We start from the raw sequence: 21,665 nt of genomic DNA on the forward strand, positions 1-21,665 counted from the left end.
AACAGATTCACCGAGAAACAACTAGCAGATTGCGTCCTTCTTTAGGCCGCAGACAGAAAATTACAGGAAGTTCCAGGAATCGGTCATTGGAAATAGAGGTGCAACAGTGACATTTAATCACTAACACTGGAGACAAAACAGGAGGCCACTGCTGTCCTCCTCCAACCGCGGCCACACATCATGCCCTCAATAAATGGCAGAGAAACAAGAAGGCCCAGTTGCCGGACGGGGTGTGTGTGTGTGTGATGCAGGCCGGGGTGCTTTCAGATTGCTCCAAACCACCCTACCACACGCACCAATAATCCTATCCATGTAGGCTTACTTATTTTATTTATTTAATTTTTATACCACCCGATAGCCAAGGCTCTCTCCATTTAGGGCCCTAGGAGGCTTCCTCCCTTCCAAGACCTCAGTACAGTCTGCAATGACTGCCTGCAGCACTCCAATATTTTAGAGCAGGTGTCTTTTCCAGTCCTGCCTGGAATCGCCAGAGATAAACACGGGCCCTTCTGCATGCAACGCAAACCCCTCCCCACTGAGATTCCATCCACCCCATCAGAACACCCCTCCTCTGTTTCAGATGGGTTTTGTCATCATGCAGCAGCCAACGATTACCGAGAATTTTGTGAATACCCGGCAACTGGACCAGGTCTAGAAACACTGCCATACATACCTCGTCTGATACCTTGAACCTCTTCAGCAAAGCCACAAACTTCTGCTTAATATTTGGCTGCTGTGAAAAAGAGGTACCATTAACTCGTTAGAGAAAGCATAATCAGAGCGACTAGATGCTGTACATGACTAATGCTAATGCTGGAAGAGGCAACCACAAAGAAAAGGCTATTTTAAACTTCATAGGAAATCTGCAAAACATTTTTTAAAACTCCACATAACTTAGCATTCCAACCATAGCATGTCAGACCCAGTGGGAATGCAACAAGTCCGTGGAGCCAGCAGGAGATGAGGCAAGCTGCCCTGCAGGATCCAAACACGCAGCTCTGCAGAAGCTCTGCATTAATGCAAAACCCTTTCTTCCTCACCGCTCCAGAGCAACCCCACTTAGCTCGCGAACCTCGCAAGAGGGCAGCTCTCAGAGCGTGCATATTTTATGAAGGCAGCTGAAAAAGTTGGTGCTCAAAGAGTCATCTTCACAGCCAAGCCTTAAGGAGTAATGAATATGAATTTGCTGGGGAGGAACAGGAAGGGAAAGCCTCGTTAGTGCTTTGTTTATTAAAAAGCAGTGCCAGGGAGAAAGACTCTGTAGAAGTTCTGCCCCTTGCTCCAGAGGTGTAGGAGCTTGGGAGGCGAACCAACGGATGTCCACATATGCTCAGCATCTCTGCTCCAGGTTTTGTCCCTCCGTGCCAGGCTACTGCAGCAAAAGCAGCTTCCAAAGCAGACAACTGCACCCACCCCAGCTAAAGTCCCGGCATCACTTCTCTGCCTTAACATGGGTACAAAACGAGATGCAGGATCTGGCTGTGCAAACCAATTCTTTAATTACTGAGCTGTGAAGCAGAAGGAGGAAAGGCCAGGAGTCAGGCCTTTGGCAAATGCTTTAAAGAACGCTTCAAGTGTTCTAGGACTGAGCCTCAGCTTTGCAAAAATAACTGGTAACTGGATGTCCTCAAGCTAAATCCAGCTACAATAAATGCCAGTGAAGAACAATATGGAGAAACTGATAGCTGCAGCAATCAGAGGTGCAGGAGGGGGGGAGATGCCCTCCGTCCTCTCCTCAAAATTATAATCCTGTAAGAAAAAAAGAGTGGATGACTAGGATTTTCTATGGTCCAGAGCAGCTCCGCAGTCTACCCTCAGCTTCGTACAGATTTTGGTGCAGAGTATAAAAAGTCAGCATCAAAGGCCAGCTAGCAATTCTAGAACCCCAGTCCTCTTCCAGCTTCACTGGCTCCCCATCCAAGTCCGGGCCCATTTCAAGGTGCTGGTCATCACCTACAAAGCCCACTTCCATATTTGCCCTCCCGCCCCTTGAGATCGGTGGCAGAGGCTCTTCTCCGGGAACCCTCCGTGAAAGATATTAGGAGGGTGAGTACCTGGAGGAGGGCTTTCTCTGCGGTGGCGCCCCACTTATGGAATGGGCTCCCCAGAGAGGTCTGCCTGGCACCGTCATTATTTGTTTTTTGGCGCCAGGCCAAGACCTTTTTATTTAAACGTTATTTTAATAACTGTTATTATTTATTGTTTTTAAAATATTTAACCAGGATGTTTCCAGATGTTATATGTATTTTTGTATGAGTATTTATTTATATGTTGGAAGCCATTCCGAGGCTTTTGTGAATGGGATGGCATACAAAAATTCCAAACAAACAAATAAATTAGAACGATCCTGGAAAACCGGTCAGATAAGGCTAAGCAGCAGCTGGGAAGGTGAGCAAACCGACTCGGGATCTTAGGTACATCTAGCTGCTCACAAAAGAAACCTGTTTTGATGTTGGGATACTTCATGGCCACATGGACTCTTTCAATGAGCAGAAGCAACAGGTAGGTTTGCAGCAGAAGAGGGGAAAGAGAGAAACAGGATGAATCTCTCATCCTGACAAGCTCACAGGCAACATGACTCACCCGAGTAATTGCAGAAGTTGACGTCATTTTCCTCCGTGTCTTTTTCACCTTCCGAAGGTCCTCCTCTTCATAAAACAAGTCCTAGGGGGACACCGTGGGACAGGCCCCTTCAGAATGCAAGGGGCCCCCAGCAAGGACTTCCAAGCAAGCCAGAACCTCAGCCCTCGCCCATGAGAGTCTTCCGATTCCACATATCGATCTGGCTCCAAGACGGAGCTGTGTCGTTTCCCCTGGAGAGTTTCATTCCACAGCCGGGCCAGCTCTGAGCGTTACTACAAAGTTACTACAAAGCCATGCGCATTCAGAGAACAGACCCGTTTCTTGTATCCTCTAGCCAATGCTGCTCAGCTAGATGGACTCTGCATCAGCTTTAGTGCTATACTTCCTACAAATTACTTTCTGTTATGTTCATTTTTAATCAGTTTTGTTCTTTTTTTAGTGCTCCCATATACCTTCTCGAAGCTTCCCTCGTCACTTCTTTTTTTTCTGAACAGCTAGAAAATATTTCAATGCATCTGCTACAATTAAGGAGTATGGAAAAGCCAACTAATTAGCAGGTAGTTTGAAATTACTCTCAGTGAACAGGGGTTAAAGGTAAAGGTTTCCCCTTGACATTAAGTCCAGTCATGCCTGACTCTCGGGGGCGGTGCTCATCTCCATTTCCTAGCCGAGGGAGCCAGAGCTTGTCCGCCGACAGTCTCCGTGGTCATGTGGCCGGCATGACTGAACACCAAAGTGCACGGAACGCTGCTACCTGCCTACCAAAGTGGTGCCTTTTTATCTCCTTGCATTTGCATGCTTTCGAACTGCAAGGTTGGCAGGAGCTGGACGGAGCAACGGGAACTCCCCCCGTTGTGCAGATTTGAACCGGCGACCTTTCGATCAACCAGCCCAGCAGCACAGCGGATTAACCCACTGCGCTACCTGCAGTCCGAACAGGGGTTAAGGATTCTGAAAAATCCTTGCTAGGGAATCCATGACAAACCCTCACAGAAGATGGCAGTTTGGTGAACGGGAAAGGTTACCTGTCCGTGCAGGGGGTCATCACTCCCTTCCTGCTCAGAAGAGAAGCTCTCTTCTTCCTCCTCCGAGTAGTTATCAATATCAGGGGAGCGATCTGCAAGACAGGGGAAGGGTTACCAGCTCAAGATGCAACCAAAGCCTCCTGTCTTTTCAAATGGAATCCAGACAGGCCCAGCCTAAGTAGTCGGGGTAGTGAGAAAAGGCAGGTTCAGTAACAGATTGTAAGCAAGAAGGCAGCTTGGTTGAGACACTGGGAGAATGTGTCCACTCATCACCCGCTTCTTTCATTTGTCATCCCTGCCCTATTATTACTGATTTTACATGTCAAGAAAATTAGCCATGGGAATCCCATGGTGGCTCCCTAGATTACTTTCCTGTGGCATATTGAAGTACATTTAATAATGGCCTAATCTTTTGGTTTTTACTTTTGCAAGGAGTAGAGTCTGTTGGGAGTTGGTTCTTCTTTGCAATAACCCCCTCCCACCACATGGTGATAATCCATCCAAGAGGCAGACCAGCCTCTTCTGCACAAGGCCCAATCAGCTGGGTTGTTTAGCCCTTTGACCCAAGTTCTCTCATCACTCGGCGCAACCTACAAAGAAGACCGTCAGTGCCCTGGGGAGATGGGAAAGGTGTGCAAGGTATCCCATCGTGTTTTAAACCAACTGGCTGTTGCTACAGGAACTCTGCTCGGTGTGGGAGCGTATTAACTGACGTGTAACCCGCCCCCTTTGCCAGTTCTCCCTTGCCATTGCGGGATTCCACCACTGCAGCCCGTAATGCAGAAGGACCATCCGCCTCAGTGTTTCGAGTTGATGGGAGCACGAGCCATCGCCCATTCCTGATCACGCTGTCCCGCAGATGTTCCAAACACATCGCGGGCCTCCTGGTATCCAATATACCATGACCCTTTTGGGTCAGCATGTGATCTTCTTGATAATAGGAAGCAAGCCACCCAGTGGGATCCAAACTGTGTTTTAATCCGTGTCCAAAGAGTCAATTTAAATCTGGCAGACGAGCCTAAGTAGCTTTGAAAATCACGGCATCTGCAGAGCCCTCCTGGGTGCTCTCAAATTTGATATTTCTCATGCAGACTGACAGCTAATCATTCCTTCCCGGGGATGGTGTTTAGAAGCAAAATAGCACCATTTAAGACTCACAACTGCCCTATCTGATCATTCACGAGGGCCATCAAAGCAGTCCCGGCAGCTTAAATTTTTAGACACTTAAAGGAAGTAATTAAAGAATGTAAAACCAGGCTGGAGCCATTTGCTTCGGAAGATGTTCTGTGGTGCTTCTACTCTCATTACAAGGGTGGCAAAAGCCAGACAACACTGCCCACCCCCACAACTCTTCCCGATTTACCCACGAGCTGTTCTGATCAGGCCGAACTTTCTTCCCTGCCCTTCTTTTACACGCTAGAGAATGGGCCTGGAGGATGGAACGTACGTTCTGGTCCTAGGTGGGATGCCATCTATCCCATCTGAGCATCCTTTATGGAAAAATAAGTGACTGCAACCTTCCCCCCAGAAGGTCAAGGATGGGGACAGTGCTTTTGATACAGGGGGTGGCTTGAACCAGGCTTGAACCCTGGGTTCAGATTATTCCATCTTAGTCTCACAACTGGAAAGCAAAAGAAGTCCAACCCTGGTTCCCAGCAGCAAGGGACCAGAATCTATTCCGCACACCTGGAACAGAGAGGGTACTGGAATGGGACATCGGAGATCTGGGTTCAAATCCCTGCTCAAACATGAAACTCGCTACAGAAACCTCAGGCTAATCTGTCTCTCTGTTCAAACTACCCTAGAGGCTTGCCATGAAGAAAAATGGGACAGCATCTCAAACCCCCAAGGTATATCACGCTGAATGCTCCTTGGAAGGAAGGTTTTTTTAAAAAATCATTTCGCAGCAGAGGTGAGCTGGTACCTTGCCTCCCCCCCCCCCCCGCACTATGAAGAGTGCAAAATCAATTACCGTTAGGTTAGAGCTCTGGCACTGCAATGCTAAGCGGGCCAGTTTGCATCCGATTCAGATCCGTGCACAAAGGCAGGGGAGCCTGCAGCGATGACCTCATCGCGGTTCCCAGCTTCCCCACCCCCGCCCCCTTATTCGGTCACCCACAGCATCGCTGGTAATCAACCCAAATATCAGAACGAATCTAGCATGGAGCCTCCATCTCCATCAGTTTCCCTGGCAACCAGATTTATTGCCTAGGAAAGAAATATCGCAAAGCCGAGAATTCTAAGGCAGGCAGCTCAATATAGCCGTGTGTGAAGGAATTAGGCCGGATTGTCAAAACGAGCCACAGGGAGAGAGCGGACACGACCCCGTGAGCCTCGCCAAGGTGCTGCGGTAGTTCTCCCGCAAGTGACCCATGTTAAGACTCATGAGCGGCTCCACAGGTTGCCAGGCAGCAGCGGTAAGCCTGCCTGTCGCAGCTTCGTCGCTTCTGCTCGGCCTCTAGCCGTAATGCGATGGCAGCCTGGGCCATTTTAAGAGACCACCTCTCTCCGGCCCCGTGTGGCATCCCCACGCTCTGCTTGGACCTTGCGTGGAGACATCTATGCCTCAGAGAACATGCCGAGCTCACCGTATACCAGGCCAGCCCAAAGTCTACCCTGACTGCCAGAGAATCTCCAAGATCTTGGGCAGGAGCCTTCTCCGGTTCTGCTAAGAGACGCCGTTTTAAGCTGGAAATGCCTCCGAGTCAGCCTGAGAGCTGCTCACAAGGGCAGTGCATCAGCCAAGCAGCCCAAGGTGGAAGGAGAACCTGTGAGATGCGGCCCTGCTCTGGCCGGCACAACAGAGAGCCACACTAGGCATGTGGAAGCAGCATGGCCCTATGGTGTATCTGAAGCCCCCTGGTTTAACTTGCTTTGGTCCACACTTAGTGCCTGCAATCGAAACTGGCGGAATGAACGCAATCTTTCCACCCCAGAAGGAAGCACAGCGGTATGAGAAGACCAGGAGTCCTTTGTGACAAGGGATCCTTCGTGTGCCCCCCCTTCATCTCCCCCCTCTGCACCAACCACAAATACTGTAATATTTAAGAACAGTGGTCCCTGCTCCGATATATGGCCTACCACCACGTTGTTGGACCGTGAGAAAACATTTTTTGGTTTGGATATTTCAGGTGTGCATTTGAGTCTCTGGACAGTCCATTTAGATGAAAATAAAGAAATTAAAGCTGACCAAAAAGAGGTTCCTGGTTTGATACACAAGGGAAGCACAGCATCTGCACCAGGGAATGCAACACAAAATTTTTGCATTGGCTATTAGGCCAATGAAAAATGACGAATGGATGCACACTTGCTTGGCGTGTCGAGCCTTCCTGTATTCCAGACTGGCGCTTCTTATGCTGCTTCCTCTACAGTTCACTCTGCCAGCTATTCTCACTGATAGCTCCTAGAACTACTCAAAATACAAGAAGCCAAGACTTGGCAGTCTCCTTACCAGAGAGTTTGGACTTCAGCCCTTCGTGGTCTATAGGCTGGCTGGACAGGGAATAGATTTTTATTTCGGCAACGGGCACAGAGACATCTTTCACGTTGCTGTGGAGTCCCAATACCAGAGCTCCCTCACTTGGATGCTGCATCACCTGGGGAAGGAAAACGCACGGCCACGTCAGAACATACCCAGGAAGTTGACACACAGGGACGCCTGCAATAACCGAGCGGCAAGGGCATCTGCCTACATTTCCTGAAAGCTACAGAACCAAAAAGAAGAGCAGGCAAGGATGTAACGCCAACAATGATCAGCAGTCGATCTTCTCTTGTCTGAAAGAGGGAGAGACCCTCCAAAAAAGTATCACAGAAACATAAAGCAACCTGAGTCTAGGAGAAAAAGAAATCCCAGATTAAACAAAGGCATGAACATGGGAGGAAGGAGCATGGGCTAGACTATGGAGGGACGTGCTCCTGGAAAACCGGCAGCCCACAAGCTGCCAGTTGGCACAGCACTGCTAGGGACGGAGCTTAATATACTGGACGGGGAAACAAGCTTTGCCTTGCCAAAGAGAACTTGGCGCTCATTTCCCAGACATTGGCTTCTAGTGATACCACCAGCTCTCTCGTTCCAGGTATTGAGGCTCATCGTCTTCTGAGAGGGCTGAGCGCCTTGTCTGAAGCTCAGGTGAGGGGCTTTCTGTCCGTGAAGACAATACTGAGCCAGGTGGGCCAAGGGAACGGCTCGGTATATGGCAATCTTCTACAGCCCCAATACGCGCGTTATCCATTTGGGATGGCAGAAATGGAAGAGGAAGCAGCCTGTGCCTTATTGGCCAAGCCCGGTATACTTCTGGGGGGAGGGGGGGCTATGTCTGAAGATGTGCGTGTGCATCTGCACATATGCACAAGAGTCTGCACATCGGCAGCCACATCACTGCTTGAGTTCCCTTGGAAATACTTCATGGTTAGCAGAGGAACAGGACGCCCCTGGCTTTCCCTAGAGAATCTCTTTGGATACTAGAAGGTATAGGACACGTGCTAGGAGAGAAAGGCTTCCGCAGGGTAGCGGCCCTTGATCAGTGTCCCTTGCACTTCAGCTCAGCTGCTCTTCCTTCTGCCTTACCTCGGCCATGTTGATAAGGCCAACAGCCAACGTTTTGTAGCCCAGAAAGGTCCTATTTTTGTACCGCTTCCTTCGCTGCAACATGATCTGCAGTTTGTTGGCATCTCGCTTCAGGAAGTGAGGATACTGCATGAGGAAACCAAAGGAGATGGCATACAAATTAGCAGCAGACCAAACGTGTGCAGCAAGGGGCAAGTCCCGGACCGAGGAGAGCCAGCTGCGCGTTACACATTCTTGGGGCAGTCCTATTCAAGTTTGGACCGAGAAAGCGGGGGCCTGAAACTCTCAGCATGCCCAGTTAGTTATAAAGGCTGGACTGCAAGCATTTTTCTGTCTAAACTGGCATTGCATTGCACCTTTAGAGCACGGACTTCGGCATGAGCCATGTGAGCTTTCAGGCTCCTCCACAGGCAAGTACAGATCACAACTAATCCGCTTCTATCGGCAGCATTCTGAGGGTCACAGCGAGAGCTTCAAAGCAGTGCCCCCAGCTCATCAGCCCACTTTGATCTTTCCCTAAACGGAGGATCCTTAAGGGCAAAGATACTTTTCAGATCAGCAGGAAATCAATTTCAAACAGCCCAAAGTCACCCCGCATGTGCCGCGACACACAATCAACACATTCCGTGCCTTTCCTGCCTCCCGCCGTGCAAAACATCTTCATTCTGGGGAAAGGACGGAAGTGTTCCATCCCATTATCCATTTTCTTGCTGTCTCTTAAGAGCCATGGAGAAATTCCAAGAGAAGTTGTTCCTTCAGTATAAAAGGCAGACAGGTGGGCTCCAAAAGTGGGCCCTGATGGCTGTGAAACCAACACAAAGGCTTGCCGCTGTTTCGAGAAGCTGCTACAGCGAAAGGCATTTTCCGTGCTCTTGATTATTCTGAGAGAAAGCTCTTGTCAGAGCCAACCACCATCCTCCAGAGCGCCCAAGATTCATTCTCCCCTGGCTTAGTGAGTGTATGAGGGCTTTACTGGCAAAAGAAGGGTAACAAAAATCCCTTCTCAGATAAACATTTCAAACCCTTAAAAAATGTAATTCCCACCCTGTGCAGTGCTGAAGCTAAACAACACGATCCAGAATGCATACAATTTACCATTCTCTACAGGCCCAGTTCCTTTGTGCCAAGAAATGGCTATTTATGCAGTGTGGAGAAAAAGGGCTGCATGCTTTCACCGGAGGGAGAGTGGTGGGGGAGGGTTTTTCTAATGGAAAGCAGCCTTCAACACATAACATAATGTGAGCATCGCTTCTCCGATCTGAAAAGCTACCGTGTGATGCACACAGCAGGCAAGAGTGTGAAATTGCTGCCCGGAGAAATGGAGGTGTGGGTGTAATAAGATTTCAAATTCCACAGCAATCTCCCTTCAGAAACCTCCAAGCACTTCACAGTTATTAAGGAAAATCTGAAGCAGACAAATGTTAGCCTGGTGTCTTTGTGCACGATGCTGTGAAGGGGGGAAAGGGACCAGAGCTCCTTCAAGGGTATGCTCTCCGTCTGGTTAAGAGCAAACTTGGACACTGCTGCCGAGGACAACAGGAGCAATTCTTCCCACGATCTCAGGGCTGGCAAAATGGAAGTGCTCTCGTTGGAGTGAGCAGGTTTATGGTATTCTTCATGGTTGTTTAAGAAAAAATTGCATGCAGAGTTCCATCCTGCAAAGCACGATGTATTTCAAAAGGTTACTATCCAATTAAACTCTACTTACCTGCAATGAAAATGTCAGCTGAAGTTCTGTTTCCACAAGTCCGCTGAGAGGTAAGACAATCTCATTGGATCTCAGGATCCGCTTTGAACCCTGTAGGAGGCAAGCGTGACAGTTTTAGTCTTTAACACCCGAAAAAGGGGAGAGAATGCCGGGGTCTGTTAGCCCCAAACAACACACCAAACATGTGTACGAAAGCGTTGACAGGTGCTCCATCTAGGAAGCTGGCTCATTTTCAGACCCATTTGAGGGTTGGAAGGGAGGCGGGAAAAAGCATCGATTGGGGCCGTATCTCTGGAGCAGACAATCCTCAGTCAAAAGTTGTCTATATAAACAGAACTGTTCCCTGCATTAATTAATACCCAGTGCCTTGTCATTATTATTTCAATATTGCTAGGGAAACCAGACTGTCCACGTAACAGCAGCTTGTTTTAGGATGCTACACAGAGTTAGATCTGAATAAACTACCCAAACATGGCGGGAAAATGAAAAAGGGACAGCTCTCTCCCTGTAGCTACATGGAGTTGGGTGTCCTCCACCCTTTCCTAAGGCCAATATGGAGCTTGGGGCTTCCTTGTTCCCTCAGGTCCTTGTACCTGCAGTTTTACAGCAATCACAACAGAGTTCAGATCCTTGTCCATCTCCTTCAGCATGATGAGCTTTTTCAAGGTCAAACTGAACAATCTGTCCAGAGGAAAGAGAAATCAAAAACACAATTACGTATCTGTCACTTGCAAGAGTAAAGCAAGCAGTTTTGTTTGACTAGATTTTCCTGCTGTCTTGTAGAGAAAGAAAGCAGGCTTGCCTTGAACTAGAGGACAGGGCTGTTGCGGTCTTTCCCCACAACCGAGCCTGTGCAGATTTCTACTCTGACTGCATTTCTACTGAGAATGTTGTCTAGAATAGCCAACTCGTCCCAAGGTCTGAACACAACCAACAATGGTGGGTGGATGAGGTTAGAATCTTTGTGCTTTACCTGTCTTGAATTCTCCATGCGTAAGGTGACCATCTACCTCTCCCTGGCTCTAGACTGAAACTTCAGTGAGAAAATGAGTCTGTCAGCTTCAAGCATCCCAAAAGGCACACAAAACAGATTTCGAAGTAGAACTGGGCATGGTAAATGCTCCATAGTTTGACTCTTTTTGAAATATACAGACATCTCAGATAAATATTATATTTCCTGGAAAGCTTCCTATTCCCTAACAAAGTCAAGATTCTAAAGGTAATATAATCTGTGTACCAGAAGACAAAAATTCATGCTGGAAATGCTCCTTAGGAGATCAGCTCTTGTTGTGCTTTTGGCATTTATACAATAAGAACCCATTTATCTATCCTGATCTGTTTAGCTTGTCCAACCCTAGAGGCCCTGAGTAGACAATACTTTGGCTAAAACATTGCACAGTAATTACACCAGATGTCCTTGCTCATGAAGTACTGCTAGAAAATAAATAAATAGGAAAAGTATTGCTTAGGTTAGGCTACTGCACAACTCTCAGATGGACAACAGAAAAACTGGGGTCACATCTGGGTTATTAAAGTTTTACAGAATACCCGTCACAGCTGCAGTATAGGAGGGAGTTTGCATGCATGAAAAAAACCCAGGTTCTGAACACTACTGGCATGACATTTCAAAATATCATGTGGCTTAAATGGTTCACCAAGCAAAAATCTATTTTTGCAGACTTACTTCCTAGTTAAATTCATTTTGAAGTGGTTCAGACACTGAGCATTGCAACACACTTTTTTTTTTTCATAAGCAAATACCGCATTGGTAGGCAGATATATGACATCTTGGTGTTTTATTTCCACGGCCCTGATCCCTTTGGGAATATCTAGTATTGTTGCATTACTGGAACGACGTAGGTGTGCACCTAGGCAGGTGATCAGTGCACGGATGGGAACCTAAGCCGCTCTGTACTTCCTGAAGTAGTTTACTGTCCAGCGACGAATTTCCTTAGTCACAAACCAATTTCAAGGGTCATCTTGCAACAGCTACCTTAAGTCAATAAAATTGAAGCTCTCCTCCTTCACTCTTTTTAAAAGGACATTAGTTTGCTAATTTCTCAAAAGCAGCCTTTGTGGTAATTGTCACCCAAAGGGCATGTAGCCAGAGGCTACATACGAAACTGTATCTTTCTTCTTTCAGAGGTAAGGATAAGCAGGAGAGGAAAGTTGAGCAGACTTTTCAAGAGATCTCGGCAACTATGAGCCTCAGAGTTCTATGTAAACACTTGGTTCTCCATGCAGTATCCCTGGTTCAGAAAACCGGTGGGTGGAGAGTTAGAGGGAAGGTAAACTGAGCCACAGCAAATGATTCTAGACTAAAAGGAGCACACAAGAACCTGCACACCTGAGCTCAGGTGAGCGGACAGCCTCAGAATGGGTGTGACCCACTGGTTTCCCTCTGCAACCTTCCCCTGGTGCCACTGTTCAGCGCCTGTCATTTAATCTTAGCTATTATTCTACAGAACTCGCGCTATTCTGAACATGCAGGTGACTCTGTTCGAAATAAGAAATATCCCACTGAACTTTCTTATTTGTCACAAATAATTACTTGGGGATGTATGAACACTGACATACCCTCAAAAAAAGTCCATACAAACTTGCAGAGATCATGCTGTAACAAGAATAGCCATAAATATTGGAATATTGGTTGGAATAAATAAATATTGGTTGGAAACTGCCTTCATTCCTCTTTCAGCCAGTCTGACTGCCCTCCCATCTCTCTATTTTGGGATTAAAGAGTCTTGTGAAATACTAGCTGTGAAAATCTTGTTGGCATCCATAGATAGAGAGAGAGAGAGAGATGTAGGCCAAGTTGTCTTTCTATTCGTATCTCTAAAGAGGGTATCAAATCTGACTTTATCCATCCTGTTTTGAGGGCACAAAGCTACATTTATACTTTCTTCTGGTGAAAATGGAATATGTAGAGCTTTCAGAAAAACCTTAATCGTGCTCCCTTTCACACTTCATTAAACCAGAGGCTGGAGAAAATGGCCATTCCAGAGATACCTTTTTTTTCCTCTTTAAAGGGGGAAATGGGTTAAGTGGATCTGAAAAAGCTGGCATCTGGCCCAACCTGTTTAAAATTAAACTGAGGAACAAGAAAGAAAAAAAGATTCAGGAGAATAATAAATCTATTTTTTTAACTGTGGATGCTAAAAAGAATAACCAAAGGGAACTGCATGACTCAAAGATTTTCAGGGCAAATGCTATCCCGGTGCAGCGTAATCAAATGCAGCACACGGGCAGAATTACATGAAACTCTGGCCAAGAGAGACTCTGCGTATCACCGCCCTGCTCTACTACCTCATGTGTGCAAATGCTCCAGGGAGGTTTTAATTCTTTTTTCCACTGGAATCGCTCAAACTGAATCACTTATGCCATTGCCCAATCTTCTAGCCCAAATCCTCAGATTTGTCCCTCACTTTGCCCCTTGTACAGACCACAAACTCAGTAAAATAAAGCTCAGGTTGGCTCGCTGCAGTAGGAATTAGGCCATTAGACAGCAAACCTTAAGGAAGAACCTGGCCTCTTTTCTTTTAAGACACTCACGTAGCAAAACTGTGCCGACAAAATGAGAGAGAAAAGAATTTCTGATATAGCATAGGGTAGGGGCTCTGGAATCCCACGCAGTTTGCAAAAAGAAAAAAGAAAAACAGTGCAGGCAAAGTGCCTTCTGTAAAAGGCAGGCGGCAATCATGCTTGCTAAAGCAGAGAAAAAATGAAGTCTCAAAATGTGCAAGAGCTCTCAGGACTGGTGGGTGATGAATTTACCTCTGCCATTGGACGTAACCAGCTAACTGAAGTGGCATACAAGAAATCTTGCTCAGATGTTGGTGATATCACTTTAAAAGCACCAAAGGTGCTTACAAATGAAGCCAGAAGCAAAAGAGCCACCAAGAGTTTTTTTTTTTAAAAGCTGGTGCTGTTGGATTAAAAACCTCTGAATTTTGCCCTTTATGATAAGCGCAAGCATAAATTTGCTATATATTACAAATGCCAATGGATTTTTGGTGCCAATAAGTACATACATTTTTGGCATTAATATTTTTTCTCTAATTGTTAAGTTATATAAATAAATTTGATGTGAAACTTTTGGGAAAGGAAAGCATAATACCAAATCCAATTATGAACCCAATATGGAATTAAGAACTCATTATACAAAGCTGTTATAACTGGATTCTGAGGCCACGCCTTGTCTCCCTTAAGAAGCGAGCACTTGGGCCGTACTAGATCAGATGAAGGGGGACTAGAGTATAGCTTTCTTACCCTAGTATTCCCAAGCTGAAGCATTCCTGTTTGCAGCCAACCAACTTGGAAAGAAGAAACAGCAAGAAGAACGATGTACCCTCATCTACACAGAGCAAATGGTTCCTAGGGGTGGGACATACATACAAGCAAGCAAATGCTATGCTTTTTCTCATGTACCTTGAAGGCATTTAGGATATGTTCCAGTCTTTAAAAGAATGCATGGATGTCAGGAGCAGAAACACTTGAGTTATATTAATTACAACAAGTTTGTTAGAAAGGGCAAAAACTATTTTTACTTAAATTATTATTTCAAATATGAAATCTTTATCAACACAAAATAGAGTATATATAAGTTCACAACAAAATGCAAATGTTGCAACTGCCAAACACGGCGATGAACCGATTCCTAAATTATATTGTTTCCCACAGCACATATTGAAAGGCAGAGAAAAATAACACATCATTCTATTGTTGACACCAACATTTTGGTTTCCAAGGCGTTTCTATGGCAGGTGAATACTAAATTGCCGAATATGTTTTGACTCTACAGTCTTCTTGAAGAGCACATTTGAGAGCTCAGAGTAGTCAAATTCACAACCCACAGAACCAAGGTTGATTTGAGGGCACATGCTCATGTCGTTGAAAGAAATACTGTGAAAGGCCCCTCTTGCCATGCTGGACAAGAACCCTATGACAGGAGGTGGACCTCTCTCCTTGCCCCTTTGAAGATGGTTAGATGCTTGTAGGATGTTTAACTGCTATTTGGACATCCTGGTCAGAGTTGTTTTTCCCTAGGGTTGAATCTAACATGGTGCTAGGAAAAGTCTGCTCAAATGTTAAGACTCTGGTGTGTTTGTGTGTGCGCATTTGCTGCCCAGCCATCTGGCTCTGGAGGTTTTTACAAGGGCTTCAGACCAAAATTTTAGGCCATGCATGGGACTGGCAAGGGGGAATCACTTCCTTCTGGTTCCACTGAAGGAACGGCTTCCATCAGCAGAACAACACTACAGGGTCCCACTCCACAATCTTTTAAATCTGAAGAAAAATTAAGGAATGCAGAATAGAACAAAACAAAAAAGAACGAAGAAAACAAGGCCCTTCCTTCTTTCCCCACCCTGCAGCTGAGACAGACATGTGGAATTGTTATCTAATGTTAAAGCATGCATTAGGTTAAAACAAAAGCGCAACAGTGAGGGGGAACTGTTGATTGATAAGACTACTGAAATACAGTAATTTTTTCACTTAATTACAGTCCAATTATCTTGTAAACGTCACAATGTCTTGATCTGAGTGCAGCAGCAGAAAATGGGCTCTTGAAGTTGAAGCATTTTAATAGGTGCATTAACTCTAGCTGATGGGGGAGAAGTAATAATTATCTTCTGCAATCATTTATTTCTACAGTCAAATGTTATTTCTTCTGAACGTACAACCATGCTGCAACAACAGGACCAAGGCTGGCTCTTCTCATTTAAACGAAGGAAGGAAAGTTTAGACTCTCTCTTTAAAATCTATAAGCAACCCAAGGCAAGCCTTACTAAGCTTGTCAATTGGCTGTTGCTGATTTCTACAATTAGTATTTGCATAGAATTAAGGTTTGAGTTGTGCAACCGTTATAACCACTTCCTCCACACTCCTTCCGTGCAGCAATGCTTCTAAGACACTTTAAAATGGTAACCAGAACACTTCTCTCTTGCACAAAGAGGAGAGCCCTTCAAACAAAGGCAGAAAATATGGATTGCTGCCAATAATCTGACGCTAAGTGATGAGAAAGCTCGCTAATGGTGAAGCAGTATACCTTTATAAATATACTTCAACACGCAAGACACATTAAGTGATACAGTCAAAGAAGATCGTTCTCTGTACCCAAGTTCTTACAATCTGGATCGTTCGTCCCGAACCTAGTGCCTTTCAGACATGTGGAACGCAACTTGTCCATTTGGCACAGCTGGCGCTTCATTTTTACAAGCAGCTGGGCACCCAGCCCCGTAGACTCAAGAAGCGGGTAAGGGATGAAAGGTTTGAGACTATCGGGCCTCATATGGACAGTAGGGCCATGTTCCTCTTGACCCCCCCTTCTCTTTTTACTGCTTTGCTTCAACATGGGCATGGCAAATGAATAGCTGTGAATCCAGATGTGGTTTTGCCTTCTTCGGAAATAGTTACACTGGAATTCAAAACATTTAGCCATCGTACAACATCAGGAAGTGTCACTTTTCCCCGAGTTCCTCCCCAGTGCCACCATTATCAGCACGACACTGCATTTGATCGTTCGATTCCAAATTCTTTTCTGCAGTTGAACAACAGGGCTGTTTATCCTTTCATGTTCTACCATACAAATGTTACTGAAGTCCAGCACAACTTCCACATTAAACAGCTGCTAGCCAAGGTCATTCCAAGGACCCTTCTTTCCCAATGTTCACCAAGGACTGCATTCCAAGTTATGACAAAGCCAATTAGCTACACTAAGCCAAGTCAAAACATGCTCGGTGCAGGAAATTCACAGACCTGGATACTGAACAGAAGGGTTTGTTCAGGCTTGAACACGCTGACATCAGAGAAGAACCCTGTGTTTCAACATCTTCTGACTGCTGGGAGCCACTGAAAACAGACTATGCAAATACGAAAAAGGACAACTTCGCTTTCCTTAAGAGACGGAGGGTTTTCCCCCCATGTACAAACATCCAGACAGTACTGAAATTGCTGTGACCCATTGAGGACATCATTCAGTAACCATCACAGCTTTCAAGCGTAACCAAACAAGTAGTTTTGCATAATATACAAGATGTTATCCTGCTACATATCAAAGTCCACCACTGAAGAACTAAAAGTACGGCTCATTTTTGTCCTCAAGCAGGGAACTTCCACCATCACAGAGTAACCTCTGCCCTGTGGATAATCTCCTGTTGTCAAAACTGCAGTGTCCCTTAAGCAGTAAACAGGAGGCCAAGAAATACTGCTCCCACGTAAAGGTTAGACTCACTGGGATTCTGCTATCTTCAGCTTCTAACTAGACCTGATGGATTAGCAAGTCAAAACAAGCTGCCAACCAAGACATTGTGACTGTGTGGGGAAGGATCCAGCCTGCAGAACTGTAGGTCACTGGGGCAAGTTCCGTCTTGTGCACCAAACAATGCCATGGTTAGAGCATTAAAGGGCAGATGATGGAGAGGTGGGCGACCCCGGGCCGGTCACACCACCGCTCCACATGCGAGAAAAAATGAATGGTTACGAAATATGCATGTAGTCTCAGTTCCTTGGAGGCAGGGTGGAATACAAATATGATCATTAAACAAACAGAAATAACTCCCTCAGTACATTAACTGTTAGCTTGCCAGCTTGGGACAAAATTGTTTAATTGAACCTTACTATGGTGCTGATCTAGACCTGAAGAACCAAACCAAGGCAGTCTTTCTTTGAAATGTGGCCTTATATGAACGCAGGGAACTGTAACTCATCATCCTTTCCCTCTTAATTATATAAACTCTTCATTATTCACTCCCTGCACTGGTTCTGCAGAGAATCAGGTTACCTGCTTTTAACAGCCCAAGCAGATACAAATCAGAAGGATTCTATTAGCACGGAAATATCCTGTAACCATTTTAGAAATCAAATCACAATTCACTCAGCTGGTAATAGCTTGCCAGAGTTGGGACTAAATGGAAAACAGACACCAGAAGACTAAACCAAATACCCGAGAACACAGAGATGGAAACAAATACAACTACTGCCTGAACAGTGACCAAGAGAAGGCTTTCAAACCATTCTATATATTTAAACAAATTCAATGCCCTGATACAATAGATACAGGTGGGGAGAGCATGACACCCAGTTTATTTATTTATTTAGGGTATTTCTAACCTGTCCAATCACTACACGTCCCTGGACGGCTTACAACAACAGTCCAATAAATACAATGGTATCAAATATCATACTAATAACCCCAAACAATAATAATACTAATAACCCATGACTGGAATACAAACATTAAATTAAAATTTTAAACTTTACAATGCTGGGTAAATAAAAAAGTCTTGACCTGGTGCCAAAGCAGCAGTAAGAAGGAATGAATAGCGCTAGGTCTCAATCGCCCAAACTACCACCAAAAAGCCACTGGATTTTGGTTGTTCTCATTTCCATTATTGCCTTTGTTTGGCTGGCATTTTCAATCGCTTTGCAGCTCAGCAACAGTTGCAAGACCCCAAAAGAACCCATACAGACAGGCGTGAAGAGGAGGCGCGCTAACGTCGTATGAGCATCGGTTTTTGTCCTCTCCCCACCACCGGCTCACTGCCCAGGTCCTTGGCATTCTGAACCTAACTATTCATCTCCGTATTGAAAGAACCAGCTGAGGAAAGGCAAGGACCTAAGCAGGATCTCCCCCGCCCCCACCACCTTCGGCAGGCTTTGAAAGTGCCATTTGACAAGTCAGCCAGCAGTCACCCACCCACCGACTCACTTTTCACCCACGGTAGAAAGGCACCTCGTCTGGTACAGGGTACCTCCCATTTTCAGTTCCTCGGGCCATATTCCCAAGCCTCTCATCTGCTTTATGAAGAGTTCGAAAGCTGCCATTCATCTACTCTTGTCAAGAACACTTCTGCACAGCTCTTCAGAGAAGCAGCTGTTGTGTCCACCCCTTTGCACCGCAATGGCAAAGACTCCCAAGGCAACCTGCATGATTAAGCAGGTCGCTGGATGACTGTTGCACACCTCATATGCTGACTACTGGGAAGGCGCTGAATAGCGTATGACATCAGGATCATCTCAGGTGCTTTTACCTGTGAAAGCTCCCCAAGATAAACAAGCAAGCAAGCGGCCTTGCTTAGTTATGCGTGCTGTTCGTGGGAAAGGTCAGGGACACATCTGAGGAGCAAATAAATAGAGCGTGTGTAATTAGGGTTAAGGCGCATGTGAACAGAAAACTTGCAGTTTTCCACAAAGTCGTTTGCTATTGGAATATTAAAAGCCACAAAGGAAGAATCACACTAAATTGCATGTGCCCACCTACGCCTGAAGTTTTCCAGCCGAGCAGCAGGAACAAATCCAGTAGGACAGCCACTTGACAAGTCAGCGTGGAGTCCAGATTGCTCCCTGGGGACCATACGGGTTCCAAAAGGACTCAAGGAAGCCAGGAAACTAAGTGGTTATTCCAGGAAAGAGAACACTGACTACGTTTGATCGTATTGTAGCAATAAGAGGGATCGGGCATGTTTGCCACGGAGAAATAACAGTAAGGGATCGCCACTTCTGCCTCCCAACTGTAAACTGAGCATATCCTATCTAAAACAGATAATATTCAAACAGAAACTAGGCTGTGAGATTCATGTGGGACCAAGTTCTTCCCCAATGATTCACTGTCATTCCAAAGCAACTCAGTTTTGAAACAAACCCCTCTGCAAACATACGCTTTGAATCGATCTCAGACCTATCCTATTGCCTAGAGACAAGCGGCACTACAGATCCTTCCACTTCGATCAGAAAGAGCCAGCTACGCAATTAATACGTGTCACCAACATAAAGCTATTACAGTGGAGTCACCATCTCAGATAAATTGTGGGGACTGGTCCTGGGGCAGCCCATCGTAAATTTGGGATCTTGATATAACTGAGCAAGCCTCTCTCTGCATAACTATGTGCTATTCTGTGTTTCCTGCGGTTAACAGAAAAAGGAAGCTGTTTCCAGATCCCCAATATATACGCCTTACGATCTGGGGAAGAGCCAATGCCCCATCACTGAACCCTGGTGTGCCCCCAGAAACATATTATTGGATAGGATTAGCCACATGATCTCCAGTAATCCATATAATTTCCTGAACAGCTCAGACTTTTAATCCAAAAGAAGCCAAGGGATTTTGACCCTGCACTACAGTTTCTGCCTCTAGCCCTTAGCTCCACTGCACTCTACCATGCTTTACTAACTTTGGAAACCCACATACCCCAAGATGGGCTCGTTAATTGCTGCAGAGAAGCAATGGATTGCCAGACTAACTTGTGAACTGGCACATGCGATGCTCCTCTTGAAGGAAGTCTGAATACCACTGTCATTTCCAGTTGTTGGATAACATTTTAAAGGCTGCTCCCAGTTTTAGAAGATTTCCTGTTAACCCTCAACATCACACCACAGTCTTATAAGAGACCACAAAATATTGCTAGCCAACAACTGCTTGGACAAGCAAGTTTGCCAATATGTGTGATGCTTATTTGAGGCCAAGGGGGAGGTTATCCTTTGTCAAAGGTTTTCCTGCTCAGTCACCTGCAGGGATTCTAGTTCGCCAAAGGCAGTTAGACAAATGATTTGTACAAGCCTTATAGCATCTCGAAAATGGTATCTTTCTTCCAAAATCCTGAGCCATGAAGACCGCCTCGTGTTCTTTCTCCTGAAAATTCTCACTTCATGTCCCAATTGCAAACACACAGACACTAGTATTACCATTAATGGAGTAATCGCTATGGCTATTAAAGTGGAGTGTAATGGGAAAACTGGCACGTATACCCTTCTTCCAATGCAGCTTACTGCTTTGATAATTTACATGTTTATATCAAGTATAATGTTAATTGTCATTAGTTCAGCAAAGGGTATTATGCATAATGACTCAACTCTGATGCATAGAAAAACAACAAAGCACCATAAGTAAAATGATGAGACATTGTTCATGCCATTTTGTGTAAAGAAGATTACTTCAAAAATAGGCAGTGGTTCCTTATAAATTCAGCATTTCCGGATGAGCTGAGGCATGTTTTAGTGATTACCAGCAAATAGCCAAGGTAAAGGGGGGGGGGGGGAAATCACCAGGAAATTTTAATGTAGCATAATGCTTACCAAACCGCAGAGTATCTTTTTTTTTTAATAGTTATGAATGCCTGAATTTTCTCATGCCTAAAATCTCAAGAGCCCAATTTTGCAGAGTCATTCTTGCCATCTAGTAATGAAGTCCGTAAAATCTTTTAGTAATTGCAGTTTCATAAGTAGCATATTAAGGCTGGCTGGAGAGCCACTGCATCATTTATTCAAGATACTTCTTCAACTGTGCGTGGCTTCACCCTTATGCAATGCTGAATGGGATGCATCTGGTTTAATCAAGAGGGCGCTTCACATACACTTTGGCACGGATCCCGTTCGCTTCCATGGGGCTTCCACAGATGCTCCCAGGAAATGTCCACAGAATGGCAGCGATAGCAGCAACTCATTTTTCAAGCCAACCTTCCTGTGAACACCATCTTAACACGGCTTTAAAAACCATTCATCTAATATATTCCCTGGCATTTTTTAACCTCAGACTGAGTTTCTGATTACAAGATGATCCTGCGGATGCCTATACCTGGGCAAGACCCAAAATTAAATCCGTGTGACTCTGCAATTTAAAGAGAAGCCTATTGAAGGAGCCTGATTAGCTTAACTGACACTGTTTGCTTTTAGCTTAACTAACTTGCTTATGTAAAAAGCCGCTTGCATAGGAGCTTGGTTAGCTTAACAAGCGCCATTTGCTTTTTGTAAAACTGCTTGCTTTGGAGGTGAAAAAGGGAAGGCAAAA

At 45.4% G+C, this 21,665-nt stretch overlaps 1 protein-coding gene across 2 annotated transcripts in view; it reads right to left on the minus strand.

The window, feature by feature from the left end:
• PACS1 (phosphofurin acidic cluster sorting protein 1) overlaps window positions 1-21,665 on the minus strand; it is a 53,033-nt gene that overhangs the window by 24,368 nt on the left and 7,000 nt on the right. Inside the window, exons 2-8 of one of the 2 annotated variants that reach the window (XM_044448350.1) lie at window positions 10,477-10,564; window positions 9,884-9,973; window positions 8,176-8,301; window positions 7,060-7,204; window positions 3,609-3,700; window positions 2,584-2,664; window positions 674-733 (exon numbers count right to left, since the gene is read on the minus strand). In XM_044448350.1, the coding sequence (XP_044304285.1) occupies window positions 674-733; window positions 2,584-2,664; window positions 3,609-3,700; window positions 7,060-7,204; window positions 8,176-8,301; window positions 9,884-9,973; window positions 10,477-10,533 (651 nt within the window). In that variant the 5' untranslated portion in view covers window positions 10,534-10,564. Of the gene's footprint in view, window positions 1-673; window positions 734-2,583; window positions 2,665-3,608; window positions 3,701-7,059; window positions 7,205-8,175; window positions 8,302-9,883; window positions 9,974-10,476; window positions 18,065-21,665 lie in introns of those variants that run through there. The other variant, XM_044448351.1, reaches the window with a different exon arrangement.

The sequence above is a fragment of the Varanus komodoensis genome, unplaced genomic scaffold (genome assembly GCF_004798865.1).
Source record: "Varanus komodoensis strain SLA01 unplaced genomic scaffold, ASM479886v1 scaffold55, whole genome shotgun sequence".
Taxonomy (NCBI): domain Eukaryota; kingdom Metazoa; phylum Chordata; class Lepidosauria; order Squamata; family Varanidae; genus Varanus; species Varanus komodoensis.